This window comes from Trichophyton verrucosum (assembly GCF_000151505.1).
Source record: "Trichophyton verrucosum HKI 0517 chromosome Unknown contig00872_1.f1.exp, whole genome shotgun sequence".
Lineage (NCBI taxonomy): Eukaryota > Fungi > Ascomycota > Eurotiomycetes > Onygenales > Arthrodermataceae > Trichophyton > Trichophyton verrucosum.
Window position 1 is genome coordinate 24,840 of NW_003315229.1, and position 21,261 is coordinate 46,100.

The following is a 21,261-nucleotide window of genomic DNA, read 5'->3' on the forward strand; positions in this document are numbered from 1 at the left end:
GCTTCGGGATCTTGACCGTTCCCTTTCCCGGTATCTTCGCCGAGTGGTTGATCGAGATCTTGACCGAGACAGGGACTTGGATCTTCGTGCTGGTCTATGGGATGCGGCTCTTGAGCGAGATCTTGAACGGGCGCTGGGGCGATAGCTGCGATATTCGCCTCTACTCTCACGTTCCCGATCCCGGTCACGCTCCCTTTCCCTATCCCTTCCTCTTTCTCGATCTCTGTCCCTATCACGATCTCTGTCTCTATCCCTATCCCTATCACGGTCTCGATCACGGTCTCGATCACGGTCTCGTTCCCTATCTCGATCGTAAGGCCGATATTTATCCATGTCGTCTAGAACTCTGCTCCGGCTCCGAGTCCTGCTCCGTCGCCGAGACCTAGCGCGAACAGAGTGGTCGTCTCGGTCTCGTCTGTCTCGTTCTCCAGGCCGGTATACATCAAAATCACGAGGCCGCCTTTCTGGCTCTCTCCTATCTGAGTCGGCATCTCGATATTTGTCATCGTGCCTTGAGGATCTCCTTGTTCTAGTTCTGCTTCTGGACCTGCTGCGGCCACGTCGGCGACTGTGGCTACGACGACTTTCGCGGTCTTCTGTTCTTGATCTGACAGGGTCTTGAGAAGGGAGGGTCGATTCCGCTTTTGGCTTGGAAGAAGTACATCGAGTGGTAGTATTAGCAGGCTGTAAAGCTTGACCATTCTCCAGGGCTTCGGCCTGCTCAAAGTCGAACTCCGGCTTTTGTCGAGACTTAGCAGCAAGCTCTTTTCCTTCTTTTAGCAGCAGTTCAAGGGCTGCATCTTCCAGCGCTTTCTCATCCACAGGGGGAGCTGGAGTCTTATGCGCCCTGGATGTATCTCGTGGCGTACCACTCCCGTCTCTTCCACGGTCAAGATCTGATCGTCTACTTTTGTCTCTGTCATAGTCACGCTCCCGTTCCCGTTCTCGTTCCCGATAGCGTTCTTTCTCCTCTCGCCTTCTTCGTTCATATCGCTCCTCCCGCTCTCGTTCTCGCCGTTCTTCTCGCAACCTGTCTTCCTCGCGTTGCTTTTCCCTTTCCGCCCGCCGCTTTTGCTCTCGTTCCTCTCGTCGTTTCCGGTCTTCTTCCTCCCTTTGCTTTCGTAACTCACGTTGCCGCCGTTTCTCTTCGGCTTCAGCTTTCTTTCTTTCTTCCTCCGCTTTCCTTTCAATTTCTAGTTCTTTCTGTCTAATTCTCTCACGCTCATCTCTTTTAGCTTGAACCTGCTTCTCGTACTCGGCATCTGTGGTAAGCCCCTTGGCTATTTCGGCATTTGCTGCTTCCTGGCCAATATCTTGAGCGCGAATTTTGCGTAGAGAGGCTAGAATCTCATCAATATGGTTGGATATTATTGCGTCGACTGTTTCTTCTATCCCCGAATGTAGGTCACTGCGGTCAACGGCTCCAGAGATTAGGGTAGCAGCCTTCCCTCTCTCGCGGGATAGTAAGGACGGGTCACGTTCGATTTCCGACTCGGCCATTTCAATTAACGACGCTGTAAATGAGTTCTTAGCATCCTGTAGAGCAGATATATTAGCACAGAGTGGCGAGCAACGTAGGGAGCATATCACAACACACGCTATTATTAAATTTGGCCCAAACTTCTTTCCGGACAGCATCAAAGCCCCCTTTCTTCTTGAAAGAATATAACAGATTTTCTATCGTAGTTCGCTGGGCCGTGGAAATGGGCAGCTCTGACAGCTTGAATTTTTTGCGCCGGAGACTCTCCATGCTGGACCCAACGCGCTTCACACCAGCTCCTTCGGTCTCTGCTTCCGCCATACTGAGCTGACGCGCCTAAAACCACCGTGTAATGCTATAACGCTCACAGCAAGCCCGGCACATTATCGTCACAGAGCAGCGCTGGCACGTCAGTCGGCCTCCATGTTCCACTTCCATCAGGTCACTTTTCTTCCCACTTCATGCCCAATAAAGTTGGAGCTCCATCCTGCCCGGATGGACGATAGTCTGGCGGATAAACGTAATCCCGTATCCGCGACGGACGTCCATCGAATCAAGACCTCCCGAAAGCAAAACCGACGACTTCAAGCAGTCGAAGCCGCAGAGATCGAACACATATCGGCATTGCTCTCCCCCGGGGATGCTCTATTGACAGCCTACGATTGAGAGCAGAGCACTCGCGCTTTATTCCGGCCTGCTTGTTGCGTGGACTAGTTTCCCAGCCTCCCACCCGTGATTCCACAGCCACATTCGACACGACCCATCATGCCAGTCCACAAAGTGCTCTTCTGGAGCGGCTTCGGTTAGTGATATCTTTCTCTTCATCCTTATATGCCTCGGCTGCCCTGTACCTATTGGGTTCATCTCTACCCGCATGCCAATGGCTCTCTCTAAGATCGCATAGCCTGGCGCATCTTACTGCACGTGGAATCGTATCTAACATCTCATTCTTCTGTAGGCGTTGCCGTCCGACTATGGCAGCTTGGAATTGAAATGCGCCCGTTCTTCAACAAGGAATCTCTATGGGTTTACCCTCTATTTGCAACTGTTGGTGGAAGTTTCGGATACTGGTTAGAAGGTGTGGAGGGTCGACAATTGAAAATGCTTGCCGAGAGAAAACGAATACTCCTTGAGAAGAGACAGAGAAGAGCCGAGAGAGATGCAGATGACACCGTCGGACTCGGCCAGGCCGAACAAGGGGGAATTCTAGCCAGCACTTCTTGAGGAGAGAACACTCGTTTCGATACATTCGCTGGGCGAGCGGTTCCAGGACCAACAGTATAGAAATATGGATATATCAAGTGGATGAAAATGGGGTTGCTCAGTCTCGCTTTTTAGAACAGAACTAGAATGGGAGACCATAAAAAATTGTACTTATAACGTGATTCCTTGTCATTTATTTCTCTCAATATGAACCGCAAGGAATCCCATGAAAAGGCCATTCATTTAGTTACCATGTACAAGACTCCATCATTCCGGAGACTATAAACATACCATAAACCTGCATTGAGATACTCCCGACGAATATTACCAGCTACCATCACTTTTTGCCCAGATCAATGGCCTTGAGGATTCCTCTGATGGATCGATTTGTGAAAGACTTGCGTCGACTTTGGTACTTTAGCAAGAGGTCAACAACCTCCGGGCTCGGTCGTTGATGGGCAATTGTTTCCAAAATCTGCTTCCGCTCTTCTTCTGTAGCCCCTGTCACGGATATGCTTCGCGGGAGATCAAAGGTCCATGTCTTTCTAGTTCCCCAGTTCAAAATTTCCCCTGCTAAGCGGCAGCACCCTTCAGGGCAAATACATTCCATGAACTTCAGTTCAAGGTTGGAAATAAGGAGGCGCTGACGAAGAAACGTCAAGGTCCGGCCAAAAAGATAGTCTTGCATGCTCTTAATGTCCTGGGCATGGGGAAGTATGGGAGTTATGTTCCGATCAATAAGCCCACAGCCAGCAGTATATGTCCTGGCCCCGAGTATGGAAGCTCGGTACTTCAACAGATTCTTTGCCATTTTGTCTGTTTTTTTGCCGCCTTGTTTGTCCTGCCGTCTCAAGGCAATGCTTCCTGCAAGCAAATCATCGCAAAACGGACCACTGAGGTATTGGAAATCCCGGTGATGAAAGATTACTTCAATGCTGTGCATATGTCTCAGATGATCCCTTACACGGGGATATTCATTCGAAATATCCAAAAGAACGTCGGGGTGTAGAATTGAAAAGGTATTCTCACGATAGAATACCAGGCTGGCTTCTTCATACACCTTCTTGCAGACAAGAAGGATTGCCATATTTGGGGGCTTATGGGCGTGAAGTCTGCTCTGATCATTTATATAATGAAATGAAACGAACGGGCGGACAAAGACCTTCCCTGGAGCAACTGCATATCTATAGATTTCCTTGCGAATATTCAGGGGAAATTGAAAGAAGTAGGCCCTTTGATGCTCCAGGCGCTCTGGTACAGAATTAGCACCATTTTATTAGTAGAGACTGGTAGCAGCAGGGTAAGTCAAGGCTCACATTGTATTCTCAGTGGTGTTTTCCTGGCCGGCATAAATACTTCCCTCATCCACGACAGACATGTCACTAGTCGTGTTTATACTGGCAGCAACCAGTGGCTTGAGGGACGATACCATCTCCAAGACTTAAACTCCAACCACTAGCAGCAAGAAGGTACCTTGGGAAAAGGTTGCTGTAAAAAAGCAGAAAAGTTCTTTTTAGCTAGGAGAAACGGGCAATCCTGGGTGCTTTGTTTATTGTGATGGAAGCTTCCAGCAGAGATTTCATGGTTGCTAGGAGACCGTGTGTTATTCAACTGCCATAAGTATATAAGGAGATCATAAACAAAGTATAGGGTCATGTTGAGTCAACATTGAATTGCAAAGAAACCTCCCATTTTTGCACTCCAGTGCCATACTCGCCTCCAAGACTCTGCTTGATCATATTGACTATCCGCTCCCTGAGAAGGGTAATCGCTTCCTCTGAGCCACTCACTCTCAGCTTGAGATTGGCCATACACAAGCCATAGTGGACTTGCCAGAAGCGCGCCTCCTCAACAGTTGTGACTGATGGGTGTGCGGCAATGTCCTTCATGACGGCAGAAACGCCAGGCCCAGCGTAAGACATGAGAAGCATCGAGCCTAGGTTCACCACTAGACGGATCCCCAGGGAACACATAGAAAAGGCTAGAGTAAAGGAAATAACCGGATCAAGCATCGAATAAAAGGAAATTGATATCAAAGGAAGTAAAAGAAGGAGTGTGGAACACGATAGAGTAAGGAAATGAGCAGGGTTGCTGAGCAAGGACGGTAGTGCTTGTATATAGGTAACACGCATAGCCTTGCCAATTCGTCCATGATTTTTGAGCCCGATGGCTGAAATCAAAGTCGCGGCAATTGAAAGGAGTGCAGTCATATCAATGCTACCAGGAGTTACCCGTTCATGCTCATCGTGGGGGTGTGCATGATGAGAGCCGCCAAGTACATGTTGCACAGTGTGGGATATCAAATCGCCCCCCATGAAGAATAGAAGGACGGATAAAGCAAAACCAGCAACCACTTCGGCTCTTTCTAGCCCAAATGGATGTCGAATGCTGGACCTTTTCCAGACTTCAAAATTTCCAAGGATATCTACCACAACGCACAACATTGCCCCAAGAGAGTCGAAAAGCATTAAGTGTGAAAGTCCGGTCATGGCCATTGAGCCGTGCGCACTCCATAGTGTATATCCTGCCACTGCCATATGGCACAAACTCCACCAAAACCGAGCCTTCTGATCTCGGGACATGCTCTTGCGGTATTCGACGAAAGTTGGAATCGGCAATGAATTTGGAAGTGCTAATGGAGCTCTCGGGGGCGGTTCAGGAAAGATCTGGTGAGATACACTGCTGTGCTTGTATTTGTGGCCCCGGCGCTGCCCAACATTCTATAATAGATATCACCGTTAGCATGGATGGCTAGGCAGATTTCGGAAAATTTTAGGCACGCGTACTGATTTTAGAACCGGGGTCTTTGCAAGAGTCGTAGGTTTGAAATTGAACGGGCTTGGAACGTCTAGACTTGGCCGCCTATACGAGTTCCATGATGCATCTATTAAAACAAAGTTGATGAGCACTCCGTATTCCTAGGCGCCCACTGATGGGAGACTATACCTGAGGACCCTGAAGGAAGGGTGTCTGTCAACGATGGGAGGGCAACAGGCTCGAGAGATCCTTGCCTTTGGTATCCAATGGAAACGCTCCCGGCCGGAGAAGACGTGATATTATCCGGCGGTGGACTAGGCGTCCGGGGAGGGAGTGGGATAGGGAGCCCTGAAGCCATGATGGCCAATTCAGGCAAGCTGCCACTACGTATTCGCGCCGGAAGGAAACAAACAGATTACTGTCTCTACTTGAGAAGCATTATATCCGTGTGAGTCGCGTGAGGGACAGCTATCATGCAGTCATTGCGAGTCCATCATTGAAGGGTGGGTTGGTGTTATGTGGCATATTATAGCAAGCGTCATGGAACGAAGTTGATCTTATCTCCTTTGGCGCTTAGCGATCTTGCCGCGGCTATTTTGGATTTAATCGCTGTCGCCTCCATTGCCCAACATCAACCGCAACGTTTCAAGCATCCGACCTTGGAGCAACGTCGCAAGAAGAAGGCCAACGGAAGCTCTAAGACAGGGAGCAGGACATGGATTTTAGACTTGAACGACCGGCCGGCTAAGCTTCCCGGCCGTCAGCCTCCATGGACGGGCGTCGTGGTGCCTTCATCTTCATCCTCCTCTTCTTCCTCTTCACGGCTCCAAATCCTCACCCGCCATCTTCGGTCTCCGTACGCGATTATAAACGTCGATTAGCAGACGAAGAGAGTGCTCTCACTTCATTGAACTCGTCAAATTATGGAGATTTGGATCCCCAAGCTGGTCGATGGCTTTCCCTTGCCGGTATCAGGGCCACAGATGGCTATGCGTGGAACCTGCTTCCATCTGTCCAAGAAAAGGCTAGAAAGCGGCTACGGGTAGCCCTCAGTGCTTCTGGAACGTCAGATTCGGTATCTTCGAAAACGAATATCACCGGTCTCTCCCTTCCGGTTTACCGCAATGTCTCGGGCAATGTTCGTGGTGAATGGGTTCGCTCTATGGAAACAGACAAGCTGAGCCGACCGGAACTCAACCTCACTACAATAATCACCGAGCATGAGTATTTCACTCGAGAATTTGGTCACAATGTTACCGCTCCCAATGGCCGTGTTGTGTTGAATCTACACGAGGGTCAAGGACACAGCCTTGTTGGTGAGGATGGCAAAGGTGTTGAGGAGATCAAAGCGGAGATGCTTTTACGGACTGATAAATCTCTTGGAGAGAGTTGGGTAGTACCCCTATACGGTGTACACTTTCCAACATCTGGGGGAATTATTCTTACCACTGCAAGCGAGAAGTACGCTGGTCTTGCATTGATACCCCATTTAGCTTTGTCGAATGACACGTTTGAACTCTCCCGTGAATTGCTTAACAACTCGCTCACTGAAGCTCTTTCGGAGAGGTCCAGTCATCTCAATACCTTCCTGCCTTGGTCATCTCTTTCCCAAGGAACTAATTCGGCGTCTCTTCCAGCCCCCAACTGCGAATATGTTGTATACCTGCAGCAACATGTCCTACTATCCGGAGGGAAGCCCATCCCAGAGTCTATTATAGAAGATATTGAGCGGGAACTCAGATTCCCCACAGGTGCACCTATCCCAAAGCCGTCACCACTGGTATTATCTGGTGTTATATTTTCCCCAGACTGTGGATTTGTCCTCGAAACTAAAGCGTCGCCAGAATACCCTCCTACAGACGAATTATACTTAGTCGGGTTGAAACAAGAAGAATATAGTAAATATACCGGACGCTTTATCACATCAGTTGCTGGAATACTTGCATCGCAGATACTGTTGTTGATGAAGCAGATGAAGGAATCCTCGACACCTTCAACTAGAAGCCGAGTTAGCTTCTATACCATTGCTATGATGTCAATGGGAGACGCACTGTTTATGTCTTTTATGCTTATAGAGCTATACTCGGAGACCTCATTTTTGCTACTTACAGCTACCTCCTTCCTAGCATTCTTCGGCGTTAGCTTTCTGGGCATGAAATTTCAGATTGAAATCTGGCTGGTGCAAGCTCCGGAACGAAGAGAACAGCAGCAACAACGACACCAAACAGTTGTCCACCCAACTCCATCAACCCTTCCACTACCGGTGACAGCAAGACGGCCAACGGATACAGGTGCAACCCCAGTCATCCTCCCTCCAGATCAAGATGAAAACCCTGGGACTGCTGTGAACCCAACAACTCCTGACCAGAACGATGACACAGCTAATGCTGGAGCAATGTATTCACGGTTCTATTTCCTCCTTTTCAGCCTGTTATTTTTCTCATCCTGGGTACTCTTCTGGCCTAGTCGCCTCCGAACCATTTACGGCAATGTTTTGTCGTTTATATACCTCTCGTTCTGGACCCCGCAAACTTATCGGAATATAATGCGCAATTGCCGCAAGGCTCTAAGATGGGAATTTGTCGTGGGACAAAGCCTCCTTCGTCTGTTCCCTTTCTTGTATTTCTACTTTACACCCCAAAACGTCCTATTTATCCGGGCGGATGGTATCACAACCCTTTTACTCACATTTTGGGTATGGATCCAGATTTGGAGCCTTGTCAGCCAGGATATCCTTGGGCCACGTTTTTTCGTTCCCAAAAGTTGGGTACCACCTGCGTACGATTACCATCCAATCCTGCGAGACACGTCTGCCTCTGGTTCTGCTGAGGACTTGGAGGCTGGAGACGCCTTACCGATATCTTCACTCCGTGCTGAGCAGAGTGAACCGCCGTCAGGCTTGCGAGATGGAGGCAAGGAGATAGACTCTCGCCAAAACAGGAGGGATTTTAGCTGTGCGATATGCATGCAGGATATTAATGTCCCAGTTGTTACTGGGAACGATCCTAGCGCGGGAACCAGTGTAACAACAGGTGCCACGCACCTATTCAGTCGACGTGCCTATATGGTAACTCCTTGCCGCCATATTTTCCACTCTCAATGTCTGGAAACGTGGATGCGGCTGAGGTTGCAATGCCCCATCTGTCGAGAGTCAATACCCCCAATTTGATCCCTTGATTGTTCCTCCAACACCATTGTACTGTATATTCTTGGTTAGGCTCAAATAAATATTTAAGTAGATGATAATTCTCTGTATTTTTGGTATCATTCCCATGGAAATGATACAGTTTGATACAGTTTCTCGCCGGCATAGTAGGTAATCCAGACTTCATTTTCGTCCTGTGTGGGTATCATGACTTAAAACGCAGCCGTTGAACATTTATGTCTGTTGAAGAGTATATATACACAACATTATACGCAAAATGAGAGAAATAGGAATAGTTATGGCGCCACGACCATCCAGCAAACAACAGGGCGCCGAGCTTTTACCTTTGGTACATCCCTTAGTTATAGCATGAGTACACAGTTAGGGAATCAGGGCAGGGTCAGATCTAAGTATTTAGCCGCCCAGAAGGGGAAAAGACGGAGGATATGCGAACATCATTAGCACAATTTGTAGCTAATGAATAAGAAACATGAAACTTCAAAACAATCCCGGAGAAAGGCCAGAGTCACCCAAAGGTTTAGTCGGCTTCCTCCAAGGATGCCTTATATGCCTCGATATCCATCAAACCATCCAGCTCACTAGCATCGGAAACCTCAATCTTGGCGAACCATCCGTCTCCCTCGGGCGAGTCGTTGACAGTCTTTGGTTTCTCCTCCAGAACGGTGTTGACCTCGATGACTTTCCCGCTGGCGGGAGACATGATGTCTGAAGCAGACTTGACAGACTCGACAGCGCCAATGCCATCACCGCACGCAAACTCATCATCAACGTTTGGTAATTCGACGTAAACAACATCTCCGAGTGCTTTGGCAGCATATTCGGTGATACCAATTTTAGCTATCATATATTGTGTTAGTTATGTCGGCTTCTTGTTATCAGTTTCCTCGACTTGAAAGAATCGTTCGGGATATCATTCTAGTAGAAGCTCCAGTACTTCTCAAGTACTTCAGAATAAAGAAGGGGGCTCGTAGGAGGATATAAGTATACCGGTCTTGCCATCTTCCAAAAGATCTATCCACTCATGCTGTTCGGTGTATTTCTTTGCTTGAACTATTTAACCGGTAACCGAAGATGTCAGCCCACGTTATATAGTCCCGCCCCAATAGCTATCTGCAGCTCAATTGAACCCAGACTAGCATGCAGATGATTGATTAGGCTATCAAATTGTACGTACGCAGTGAACTCTGGGAGAATGGCCGTCTGATGTTTGGCTGAGCGGCATAGCGGAGAGCGGAAGAAGCTCGGAACCGGGGAACGCTGAGGGCGCTTCGGAGAGGAGCAATGAATCGGATAGCGGTGGCAGCCATTGCGGACGCTTCTAACGATTACACGGCTTCTGTTGACAACCAGAACAAGATGCTAGACAGCGCAAGAGAAAAGAGCGATGCTGGGAGTTCGTTGTGTGGTGGGGAGAAGAAGTTGACGGGAAACAGTTCGGTGAAGCTTCGGGAAAAAGGAGGAAAGCGAGGCCGCGGCGTATTCAGATTACAGCATTACGCCGATGTAAACACGTTGATTTCTCTCCGGGGTCGGCGATTTGTGGTCTATGATTGGTCAATTTGGTAATAATGGGTACCGTAACGATACCGCTTGAAAAAAAAAAAAGATTTGCTTTGCTTTCCAGCAGCGACCAAACGTCAATGTTATTGAAATTGCATATTATATCAACGACCACGGCCGCCGAGCAGAGATTATCACGATGCTGTACGAATTAGTTGCAATTGTACGCATACCCCATGATGAAGCTATGATAGCGCAGGAATTGGTTGAATCAGCTTCCTAACTGGTCTCCTACAGGTCCGTCAGGGCAGTCTCCAAGAAGTCAAAGAGTAGGTGAACAACAGCTTCAACCCATCTTATATAAAATATAAAATATAATGCTCTTCAGGATTTCTAATCGCTGCATTATAGTATTGCCCGTACCCTCGGCCTCCAAGTAATCCGTTCCGGCGGTGTTGTTCGCGGATATACCAACTGGGGCCCGTTCACTCTCCCACGACCTACAACGAAACACCAGGTGAAGAACACCGTAGGCCATCACTTTATCATGCGTTTCGATGCCGCCGCTCCTGTGCAAAAGGAAATGCGACGAACACTTGGTCTTGATCCCCGAATGATACGATATTCAGTTGTGAAACTCGGCTCTACATTGAAAGAAGTCAAGGATGTTCCAGGCCGCATTGAGTGGAACAACACGAAGATACAGGAAGAGACATTTGGAAACGAATACAGACCCTCACCCTTGACCAGATAATGATAGGATAGTGTGCTGGACGAGGGGGGAAATAACGGAAAGGCAGCTATCTGTCTTGGATCACATCTTTTTACAATGGTCTTGACGGCGTTCTGTACATCACTTCTTTTTTCGCGCCTCGGAGTGTGTTGAGCGGGAATATTTGCATGTATAATACTTGGATTTATGGCATAGGGCTGGGATATGTTTATTGTTTGGGTGTCCACCATACATACATTAGCCTATGAATGGAGATTCTATGAAAAGAGTCAATAAACCACGCAACATTTTTTAAGTGATACATTAGATATAGGGTTTGTATATACATAATGGAGAGGAATGGTAGAATAAACCAAACACTTCGCAACCCGGGTGAAAAAATGGGTCAGGCCAGATATAGCTGGTGGCCCAATGCCAATCCAATAATAACGCCGCCGAAGTCTTTGGTGTATTGGTATATCAAACAATAAGGAGAAAGGAAATAATCATAAAGGGACACGTATGGCTCAGGTCCCCATGGGAAGTTGGGTACTTAGAATAGGCGCCAACTTCCCTTTACACGCTCCTTCGTAGCAGCCGCTTGATTCGGATTGGATTTGCTGCGCCCTTCCAATTGCCGCAAGCTTTCAATCTTTTCCAAAACTAGTTCAAGCATCTCCTTCTTCTGGATCACGTCCAAGTGTCTTCTGATCCGCGGGTCTTCACGGGCGAATCGTTCTACCTCTGCTTCAGACAGGTGACGGCCCAATCGTAGGTCAAGCTCCCGAGGGAAATGGTAGTAAAATTCGGATAGAAGCTCAACGTTGAGGAAAAGTACCGCTGTGGAAGTAAGCTTGTCGGCAACAACATCCAGGAACACCTCTGGGCAGTAATGTCGGTTCTTCTTGGAGGAACATTGTTTAGAGCGGACGGCGAGAAGCCGCATCTTCAGAATGTCAGCCCTATCACGTAGAAAGGCAGCATTTCGGGCTAAATTAAGCAAGTTAGTATACGAGTAATAAGGATAATTAAATCAAAGCTAACTCACCTTGCTCAATCAACGATGCACTGAACCCTCCAGCACCACCAGTATTATCACCCTCGATGTTAATATCCCCTTTCCGTGACTTATCCACGAATGACATAACATCCCTGAGTTTCCGCTTTCCAACTGCGTTTTCAACGTTTTTTAATGCACTTTCGCATGCCTTTAACTCTTCTTTCAGACTTCTAGTCACATTTTCTCGCCCTTTAGACCACTCCATATCATCAACCTCTATCTCAAATTTGTAAGGTTTGATGCAATTCTCAACCTGGTCACTCGTACTAAAGAATCGATCGTTGAGTATGGTAGTGGAGGCCTCCTCAATGATTTTCCGCGCATAGGGATGTGCGTTGAAAGTTGACGATGCTACCAAAGAATCGATATGGTTTTGCAATGAGTTTGCAACGATTGTCGTAGCCAGCCGCCCAATTCCTAACTTAGTAAGAGCTGATGAAGAAGCGTCAAGTTTTCGCCTCCAGTACAAGGAATCTGGGCTTGAGGTAGGAAGGCTGCTTAAAGGATCAACTTCTGGCAGAGCCAGTGAGATGTCCTCTATCGGCTTGTTCCAATACCTCTGAGCCAGGATATCTAAAACACGCTGGTCTAGCTGGGCTTTCAGCAACTCCCGAACTTGTGGCCGCCCGAACCCCTCGCTGAACTCCTTGAACGAGCGCTTGAAGCTATCTAAGCTCTCAGCAAGGTATGATTCTGCACTTAGAGGCCTGTCGTTGTATTGGACTTTAAACTCGTACGTAGCTTCTTCCAATTCTTGAGAAACCGCATCACGAGTCCCAGCAAGGTTAGACGCCATAGTTTGTTCTAGGGTTTGCATGAGCTTCTTTCGAAGGACACTTGTACCCACAAACAATTCGCTATCAGGGCCAAACTCCCGTGGGTGTGCGTTAAAGTATGCATTTTCATTCTTCACTATCGCGTTTGAAATATTTCCGCTTCCACGAGAGAACAGGCCAGCGGATTGCGGGATGCGACTTATGATCCCAACATAACCCAGACGCAAAGGGTATTTCCTATCCGAGAGAATGCTAGCACCTCGTTCAGGGTCGACAAGATCCATTTTAGTGATGACTCCAATAGTTCTCTCGCCACGAGGGTCTACCCTCCGGCTAGCTCTTAGTGCTGTGGAATTGGCCAGATCAACATCTGCGGCGGAAATTGCCAGTATAATGTTCGGAGCCTGGATATATTTGTCACAAAGGTCGGAAATTTTTTGTTTCAATTCTTGAGGCTGACCACGGCCAGCAACCTGAATATAACCAGGCAGATCAATCAGAGAAAGGTCAGGGACATGTGGAGAGTATATTGAAAGTTGGATCGGCTCATCAATGACACACTCCTTTTCTGGGACTGCAAGGTTTAGGTCAGTCAGGGTACGTTGAATTTGACTAAAATCTGTTATCTTTCCTAATCCCAGAGCCGGAAATTCGCCATATTCCGCAGAAGAGTCAGGAGTATTGACTAGAGTAAGCTCTATAGGACGGCGAGTAACCATATTGGATCCCTTTGGCAAGAATTCATGGCCAACGATGGCTTCCAGTACTGAGCTCTTGCCTGACGATTGTGATCCAATTACCACTATAGATGGCAATGTCAAGGTATTGGATTGGCCGACACGCTGTAGCATGTTTCGGATTTCAATCATTTTCCGGGTCAAGGTCATCATTTGCTCGTCCAGGGCTAGGGTAGCGGCGCTCCTGTTCTCCTGATCAGAATCAAATCCTAAGCTCGAGCCAGCGGCAGCACCGGCCATTGCTATTCCAGTGCTGCTCTTCTTTGGGGATCCTCCGCCGTCACCGCTCCCACCGCCGCCCGAAGATCCTCCATGGCCGGAGGGAGCAAATTCGTTCATTCGAAGAATTTTTTGCACCCATTCCGGTACTTGAATATTATCCTTTGTATTTTGGATGCCTTGTTGCGTCTGCTCCGCAATATCTCGAAGGCCCTGGAGCGCGTCCAAGGCTACACCCCCTGCCGTTTGGCCGGCGGATTTTATCACATCGATTGCATAATTTCCAGCTTCTATATGGATGCAGAAGAAGGTTAGAAAGCCTCGGAAGGAAATGACAGGCAGTGACCCATATCAGTTTACTTACGAGCTGCTTGATACTGGATATATGCAAGGCCTGCTATCATTGCGCCTCCAAACATGGCAGGTATGCGGGCAAGCTTCAAGGCAAGCTTGGGCAGGACGCGCGCAAAGGATATCGTCCTGACCGCCGGAACATTGTGAATAGCATTCGTTCCTAGCGGCCATGATCTCACACGTAAGTATGCGTTTCCTTGAGGATTGATGAGCCCCCCAGCTCTTGTGACGCCCAAGTACTGGAACTGGCGCGCAACCGTTCTGCCCGAGAGCAGCGTAGCGCTGCGGGAGAGTAGTCTCCCACTCATGGCGTCCGTCTCATAAGGTAACCTGTAATGCACAACCGATCACTGTGTGGCCAGCACTTCTGTCGCGGTGGTGTAATCGCACTGCTCACTGTTCATCGATCGCATCAAGCGGTCCGTCATGAGTGACGCCAAAATTAACAATTCCAGGGATGGCTCTCGCCGCTTTTTCCTTCATGACTAATATATGACTAAGTACGAGTAAAAGCAGCGATTTCCACGTGAGACAGTTCGCGCCTGCCCGAGTGGGGGAAGGGGCAACCTTAACTCTCCAAGACGAACCTTTCCGCTTTCGGACGCCCGCACGAACGATGGCGACCTCAGAATCTTGCCTGCTGGTGATACGACGACTCGTTCGATCCATGGATCGAGAGTCTCGAGTTCTGGATGCTCATTCAAAGCCATGAATCTGGCAATATATCGCTGCACTACCTTTACTCCGTACTTGAACTCTTCAAAGGATGATTCTCCTTTCACCACCAGTCGCGTTTGCCAACACATCCATCCTTTATAATACTCTGTATAATGTGTTGGCACGCAGTGTTTGGTCCCCCGACTGCACCCCCATAGGGCTAACTAAGCTATAAATATTTGAAGACTTATTATAATTATTATTATACTCCGCATATTCTATTATTAGGGGATGTTGTTCTGGGAGGGCATACCAGATATGTCAGAACGATCTTCGACACTAGCGAAGTTTGTTCCTGCTCTCAATTGAGTCAATTCCTTTTCTTTAATTTTAAAAGGGGCTTTGTGAGACTTGGAATTTGAACGAGTGGTTTAAATTCCGGACGCTTTCCACCATTCCCCTCTGTTTATGAACGCCATCTTCAATATAGATCTGCCTCGCTCGGCTTATCTACCATCTCCCAAGCGGAAAATATATCCCAAATTGCCCAACGTATAGCTATCAAGAGCGATCAACCAAAATGAAGGTCCAATATCTTTTGACGTTCATGGCCATCGGTCTCTCCATGGCTCACAGAGGCAGACACATCAAACGGGATTCTGGATGTGTAAGCACTTCAACCAGAGGATAACGACGTGTACCAGGTGCTAATCAGACCCCATGTGTATGCAGTCAGCGATCTGCACCACGGAGTTCAAGCCCGTGTGCGGCCAGGGCAGCGATGGGACCCCCAAGACCTTTAGTAACTTATGTCAGCTAAAGGCTGCAAACTGCAACAAATCTTCTTCATCCTTTGTTTTGCTCCGCGAAGGGGAGTGCTAGTGTGGCTATACTCCGCTGTTGGAGGCGTATTGGAGAAGGATACCTGCCTGGACTACCATAGGTGAGCTAACTGCTTAGATTCTCCATGCTGCTTGCTGGTTGACTGGTGTAACTAAACATATGATTTGCGATTTGGCAAATAGAAAAGGGGTTGTTACACGACGAGCTTTGTATGGCAGGAACAGAAGTGGGAATGATATGGATAGCTTTTTATTATGAATGCTCCAACATCGGCCACCTAGCTACCTCCATAGCAATCCCCTAGATATCAGAATACACTGCTCTAAATATAAATGATGCCCAAAAGCGTAATGAGCCATGCTGTTTTATGATTAGTAATTTATGACTCAGCTAGTTATCGAGCTCGATTACACGTGATTCTGCTTGCTTATTACGACATCCCTTCTTATCTTTTTGACGGGCAAAAAGAAAGTCGAAACGTCAAACATGAAACCGTTTTGAATTGCTTCCCAAGCTCCATTTCTCTAGATATAAATACACAGGCCTCGCTCGCTTTTGGTCGAGCTTGCTTCTCACAAAACAAGCGTCGGCTGCCGTATCTACCAGCTGGTCGAAGTTAATCGTCGAGACCTGTCACCCCTGCTTCGTTTAGCATCCACTGCGGAGACCTCGATCGAGAAACGAAGCTCTAATTCCTCTCCTCGCTACTACTACATTTTTGGACCTGTCTTGCTATTAGCCTGATGGTTATTGATATTGTCATAAGAAGATGTGTCGATTCCTGGTATGGCAACTGGTTTGCTCATAGGTCCCGAAAAATAGCGGTCAGTTTCCAACTAATGCTAATGGTACCCGGAATTGATAGGTATACAAGGGGAGAAATGACATCCTACTAAGCAAATTGATAACCGAGCCCAGTCACTCTATTCTAACGCAATCTTATGACTGCCGATTGAGATTAGTGAGCCTGATCTTCCTCCCATTCCCAACTTAATCGGAGATGCTACTACCCAACGGCAAGATAACATGGTATATCTAACAAGTGCCTTTCTAGGACACACGGCGACCGGTAAATGGTGATGGATTCGGTGTTGGATTCTATACTTCTCCAGAACTTGGACCGGAACCTTGCATATTCACTTCGACCCTTCCCGCCTGGAATTGTGACAACCTTGAACGGATCGCATCCAAGACATGCTCATCACTCGTGTTTGCACATGTACGAGCAACAACCGAGGGGTCTTTAGCAGAAAACAACTGTCATCCATTCCAGCACAATACTCTGATGTGGATGCACAATGGAAATCTTGGAGGATGGTACCATATAAAACGGCCCCTTGGCGACTCATTGGCTAACAAGTGGTATCTGGGCGTAAAAGGAGGAACTGACAGCGAATGGGCATTTGCTCTCTTCCTGGATTTGATGGAAAAGGAAGGAGTTGACCCCAGCTCAGCGCCAGAGGGAGGATTTGGTCCTGAATTGTTGAGAGGCGTGATGACCAAAACAATCCGGAAAATCAACGAATTTATCGCTGCCATTCCCAAGGAATATGCCATGACCGATCTTGAGGTGAGAAGTCTCCTCAACTTTGCGGTAACAGATGGACACTCTGTTATTTGCACCCGTTATGTGAGCAGCAAAACAGACGAAGCTGCTAGCTTGTACTTTTCATCAGGCACCAAATGGAAAGAAGGCAAAGTCAAAGGTGATTTTAAGATGGAGAGACATGACAAGGGAGCCGACATTGTCCTAGTAGCCAGTGAACCGCTCACATTCGAAAGGCGTAAGTCTATGCCCCTTTTTCATGAGATGGCATTATCAATTCTGACCATGTTGGATTATAGATAACTGGGTTACTGTCCCGACAAATTCTATTCTCACCATCCACAAACAAAATGTACTCATTCATCCTATCATAGACGAATTTTATGACGGGGATCCAAATCACGACAGATCTTCCGGGTTCGCAGTCTCGAAGGGACTTGTAAGCAAAGCTCCCGGAACCACCGTTGCTCCTGAAGGCGAAGGTGTTTCTAGACCTAATGGAACGGCAAATACTGTTATAACTGCTTGCGGGGCTAGGAGGGACATAGACAGCCTAACCCTAGAGATGCATCGGAATAATAATGGGGTCGCTCTCCCTTCTTAGTCAGTCATTTTGAAAATTATGCTCCATTGAATAGTTGATATCCCGTCGTTCCGCTCTCTTCCTTCGGGATCGTATTTCGTTTATCGAGGTATGATATTACTCTAGTTTGGATACCCATGTTGTTCTCATTTTATGGCGACTGTTGAAGATCTGGTTTCTTTTTATTTTTCATTCTTATATATTATCACTTCCCTTCTCCAGCAACTCCTAGGGTATATAGATCGATATAAAGTCAATTCGTGGATGTCATATCCAGTTTTCCACATTTAACAACCAATGCAGCCAACCGTCCATGTCCCAATACCGTTAGAAAAATGCTCATCAATATAAAAGAAAAGATAAGATAATCATGGCATGGATATGCGCCAAGGAAGGGTATACAGGGTGATGTAGTGCCTGCAGCTAATGCTCATGTATCGTCCCCTGAAATATTTGCATGTCGGAAATACTTCATGCCCACCCAAGCAACTACCACCCAAACCCAAGCCATAACAGCTGTCAGGACGATCAAGGCAGGGTAATACCCTACAATTGGAAGGGTGGCATCATCCTCCAGCTCTGGTGGTGCATAGGGAGTCTCTCCAACATCCCACGCCCAGCTCCATACCCCAAGACAGCTGCCCATACCGACGACAAATACCAGCCAGGTGACTATCAGTATAATCCATCCCCACCACTCGGTCTCAGAGTAATCCCATACCTCCGAGGGGCTGGTGATTTCGGCAGTGTTTGAAGTAGCTAGTGGTGATCGGATACGCTGAGAAGAGGAGCGTGAAATCTGCGCCATGGTGCTGGAATGTTTGAAGAACGAGTCTGAACTAGATGAAGCAGCCGTTTGTAGAGCTGATAGCGGCATACGTCGAGGAGGAAGCACCGGAGAGGCCGATATGCTGCTGTTGCTAGTTTTGCTCGACAGACGAGAGAGGTTCGAGGTATTCAGTCGCGGTAGCGAGAGTCCGTCTTCATCATCCGTTGTGCCATCATCTTGGACGGAGTTTGCTGCACTTGATTGTCCTACTTGCGCGGCATTCGAGAAGGAGCCACTGTTTGTCGGCGTGTGCTGCAATTGCTGTCCATGCTGTTGTTGCTTCCACTGGTTCTGGTTCCAAGAGGAAGGAGAGGCAGAGGAGGGACTTTCGTGATCCGCGGCAAGCGTACTCGAATGACTAAATCGCCGGGGAGTAGACTCGCCATCGTCTAATGACGCTGAGAGCTGTCGTTGAAGCCGAGATAACTTCTTGCTGTCGTTCGTGACAACAGAGGCAGCTTCACGACTTCTTTCCCCATCCTTTTCAAGCTCCCCTTTCTCTCTGCTCTTATACTCCTCTATCTCCGCCGGCCCATCGTACTGGTCGAGAAATATTCCCGTTGCTCGCTTCAATGTTGTACCGCCACCAGCAAACCTCTCCTTCCCTTCCATCCGCAACATTCCAGTCCCAAGTAAAGCCGTCTTCCTCAACGAGCCTTTTCTTCTCCGCGTCTTCTTTCTTTGCTGGTTCAGGGCACTGGCAATAGCTCTGTCTGGCACCTTTAACCTCTGCCCTCCGGCCTGCTGTCCTGTTGTCCGCATGATATCAAGGCCACCACCGATCTCGTCCCCGTCTGCTTCCTCTTCGCCCTCGGCCTTGCCATGTGTATTTTTCGTGACGTTCGCGGAATTCATGCGCAAGAAAGTAAACCTCGATGGCAGCAAGCTCGGCAGTCCTGTACTACCGGTACTGTTTCTCTTGTGATATGGAGGGTCGGCTGGCGCAAAGCTCCCCCCTAGTCGTGGCCCGGCAGCACGGTCGAGTCGCGTCTCTGCGTTCCCATCTCCCATGAAAGGGAGCAAGCGTAAGGGCAACACGTCTATAGAGGTAGTAAGCAGGCTGTTGGTGAATTGGGAGGTATCTAGAGGGCCGTAGCGCGGTGTCGAATGCACGTCGTCGTCTTTCGCTGGCGAAATCTGTCTTTGCTTTAGTTAGTTCGATGTAATTGAGTTTGGTGGGGAGGACGATGGCAAGGCTTGGCAACGTTGCTTGTTTTTTATTTTATTTTGATAGTTGACCTTGAAAGAAGACAGACGGATGGATAGAAATCTAAGCACGCATCTACTACGGGTTAGAAGCGGAGTAGCCGGTGGACATGTAAATATCTGGTATGGCAGACGAGAATGGCTGAATGATAGACTGGGCCCGCCGGGTCTTGCCATTAGGCAGTATATATATACACAATGCATAGCCGAGGAAGGATGGTGCTACATCTGGCACTATCAATCTGTATTTACGGAGCCCAGGAACAGAACAACGTAGTTATAGTAAGTAGATAGCCCAAAGGAGACAATGCTTCAAAGATCTCTGCTTGCTGGGAAGGATGCACATTTTTATCATACCATATGATAGTCATCAAGTCATCACGATCATTAGCGTCCTCGAAAAGGGGACGGGGAAGGAAAGGGGGTATCATAAGTAAAACTGATGACCGCTAATGAAAGAGACTCGTTTTTGCTTCACATTCTCACCTGATGAAGTGGAAATAGATAGATAGATAGGAGCGGGTAGAAGATGGATAAGATCCCCACGCATCCATATGACTGTATGAATGGAGGGATAATAAATGAACGAGCAGAAAACCCCAAGGAATCAAGTCAATTCAAACTGTGACGAATAGATATAAGAGGACAAATCGAAGTCGAGAAGTAAAAGCTAAGAAAAGCACAGGGCAGAAGAAGAAGAGAGAAAGGTTGAGAAAAAGAAAAAGATGGATAGACCTGAGAATCATGATCAGGCTGTTTGACCGGAAGAAAAACGACAGGGTAAGCAATGAGCCAGGGGGTTTAAACTCTTTTTTTTCAGTTCAACTTCAGGCATCAACCGCTGTTGGTTAGGATTGTTCAATGGCGGGAGAGGAGATTCAATATGGCAAAAAACGACAGAGGGAGAAAGAGAAAAGGAGACATCAGTGGTAAAAAAAGGTCTCAGTCATCATAAAGGGAAGACAGGTGAAGTTCAAGACCAACGGAATGAGAGCGCTAAGAAATAAGGCCAACAAGAAAAAGGGTGGGGAGGGTAAAACGCAGAAGACAGGTGCATACGGTGAGGGAAAACCAAATAGGGATGGATATTGGGGCAAAGGGGTATTCGTTGATTAGTAGCTAGGGACCGAGGGTTTCATTTCAGGAGACACACAGACAGGAGATGGATAAAACACAGGGGGAAGCCAGCTGCAGGCATGGATAGAAGACGTGAAGTGAATATGGAATGAAAAAAACCCCAGCAAGAAATAAAAAAACCTTACTTTGAGCATGAATACCAATGGCAATTTGGGAAGAATCGAACGTGGATGCAAAGGAGAAGAAGCTGATAAAAGAGAGGTGAAGAAGAGAGTTGATAAAGGAAGACAAGGAGAATGGGTAAATCAGACAATAGACCAAAAGTCGAAACAGGAAGATCCAAGCCAGGCAGTCAGTCAGTGAATAAGAAAGAAAGGTTTTAACAGAAAGGTAAAAAAAGAAGGTGGAAAGAAGATAAACCAATCGAAAGAAAGAATAACAGAGCTGCCCGATAACCAAACCAAGAAGTTACGCTCAAGAATGATGATAATCGTAATAATGATCAGAAATCGGATGCAGGATAGGTCGGGTCTGTGTGGTATGCAATGCATCGAGG

General features: G+C 47.7%; 10 protein-coding genes across 10 annotated transcripts; 4 read left to right on the forward strand and 6 right to left on the reverse strand.

The window, feature by feature from the left end:
• Positions 1–338: 338 nt before the first annotated feature.
• On the reverse strand, positions 339–1,801 carry TRV_07051 (uncharacterized protein; the record flags this gene model as incomplete). The annotated part of the gene is made up of 3 exons (XM_003018873.1): positions 339–568; positions 663–1,536; positions 1,598–1,801. The coding sequence occupies 3 exons, from the start codon at positions 1,799–1,801 to the stop codon at positions 339–341; spliced, it is 1,308 nt and encodes a 435-aa protein (XP_003018919.1).
• Positions 1,802–2,245: 444 nt separating this feature from the next.
• Positions 2,246–2,704, forward strand: TRV_07052 (uncharacterized protein; the record flags this gene model as incomplete). Its single annotated transcript, XM_003018874.1, has 2 exons — positions 2,246–2,282; positions 2,439–2,704. 2 exons carry the CDS (start codon positions 2,246–2,248, stop codon positions 2,702–2,704), a joined length of 303 nt encoding a protein of 100 aa, XP_003018920.1.
• Positions 2,705–3,020: 316 nt separating this feature from the next.
• TRV_07053 (uncharacterized protein) lies at positions 3,021–4,115 on the reverse strand (the record flags this gene model as incomplete). Its single annotated transcript, XM_003018875.1, has 2 exons — positions 3,021–3,867; positions 4,000–4,115. 2 exons carry the CDS (start codon positions 4,113–4,115, stop codon positions 3,021–3,023), a joined length of 963 nt encoding a protein of 320 aa, XP_003018921.1.
• Positions 4,116–4,335: 220 nt separating this feature from the next.
• Positions 4,336–5,265, reverse strand: TRV_07054 (uncharacterized protein; the record flags this gene model as incomplete). The annotated part of the gene is made up of 1 exon (XM_003018876.1): positions 4,336–5,265. The coding sequence occupies one exon, from the start codon at positions 5,263–5,265 to the stop codon at positions 4,336–4,338; it is 930 nt and encodes a 309-aa protein (XP_003018922.1).
• A 944-nt stretch (positions 5,266–6,209) lies between these two features.
• On the forward strand, positions 6,210–8,609 carry TRV_07055 (uncharacterized protein; the record flags this gene model as incomplete). The annotated part of the gene is made up of 1 exon (XM_003018877.1): positions 6,210–8,609. One exon carries the CDS (start codon positions 6,210–6,212, stop codon positions 8,607–8,609), a length of 2,400 nt encoding a protein of 799 aa, XP_003018923.1.
• A 514-nt stretch (positions 8,610–9,123) lies between these two features.
• On the reverse strand, positions 9,124–9,913 carry TRV_07056 (uncharacterized protein; the record flags this gene model as incomplete). Its single annotated transcript, XM_003018878.1, has 3 exons — positions 9,124–9,443; positions 9,594–9,656; positions 9,781–9,913. 3 exons carry the CDS (start codon positions 9,911–9,913, stop codon positions 9,124–9,126), a joined length of 516 nt encoding a protein of 171 aa, XP_003018924.1.
• Positions 9,914–10,653: 740 nt separating this feature from the next.
• TRV_07057 (37S ribosomal protein Mrp17) lies at positions 10,654–10,860 on the forward strand (the record flags this gene model as incomplete). The annotated part of the gene is made up of 1 exon (XM_003018879.1): positions 10,654–10,860. The coding sequence occupies one exon, from the start codon at positions 10,654–10,656 to the stop codon at positions 10,858–10,860; it is 207 nt and encodes a 68-aa protein (XP_003018925.1).
• A 511-nt stretch (positions 10,861–11,371) lies between these two features.
• On the reverse strand, positions 11,372–14,272 carry TRV_07058 (uncharacterized protein; the record flags this gene model as incomplete). The annotated part of the gene is made up of 3 exons (XM_003018880.1): positions 11,372–11,808; positions 11,867–13,900; positions 13,975–14,272. The coding sequence occupies 3 exons, from the start codon at positions 14,270–14,272 to the stop codon at positions 11,372–11,374; spliced, it is 2,769 nt and encodes a 922-aa protein (XP_003018926.1).
• Positions 14,273–16,755: 2,483 nt separating this feature from the next.
• Positions 16,756–17,313, forward strand: TRV_07059 (uncharacterized protein; the record flags this gene model as incomplete). Its single annotated transcript, XM_003018881.1, has 1 exon — positions 16,756–17,313. One exon carries the CDS (start codon positions 16,756–16,758, stop codon positions 17,311–17,313), a length of 558 nt encoding a protein of 185 aa, XP_003018927.1.
• Positions 17,314–18,023: 710 nt separating this feature from the next.
• Positions 18,024–19,277, reverse strand: TRV_07060 (uncharacterized protein; the record flags this gene model as incomplete). The annotated part of the gene is made up of 1 exon (XM_003018882.1): positions 18,024–19,277. The coding sequence occupies one exon, from the start codon at positions 19,275–19,277 to the stop codon at positions 18,024–18,026; it is 1,254 nt and encodes a 417-aa protein (XP_003018928.1).
• Between the last annotated feature and the right edge of the window lie 1,984 nt (positions 19,278–21,261).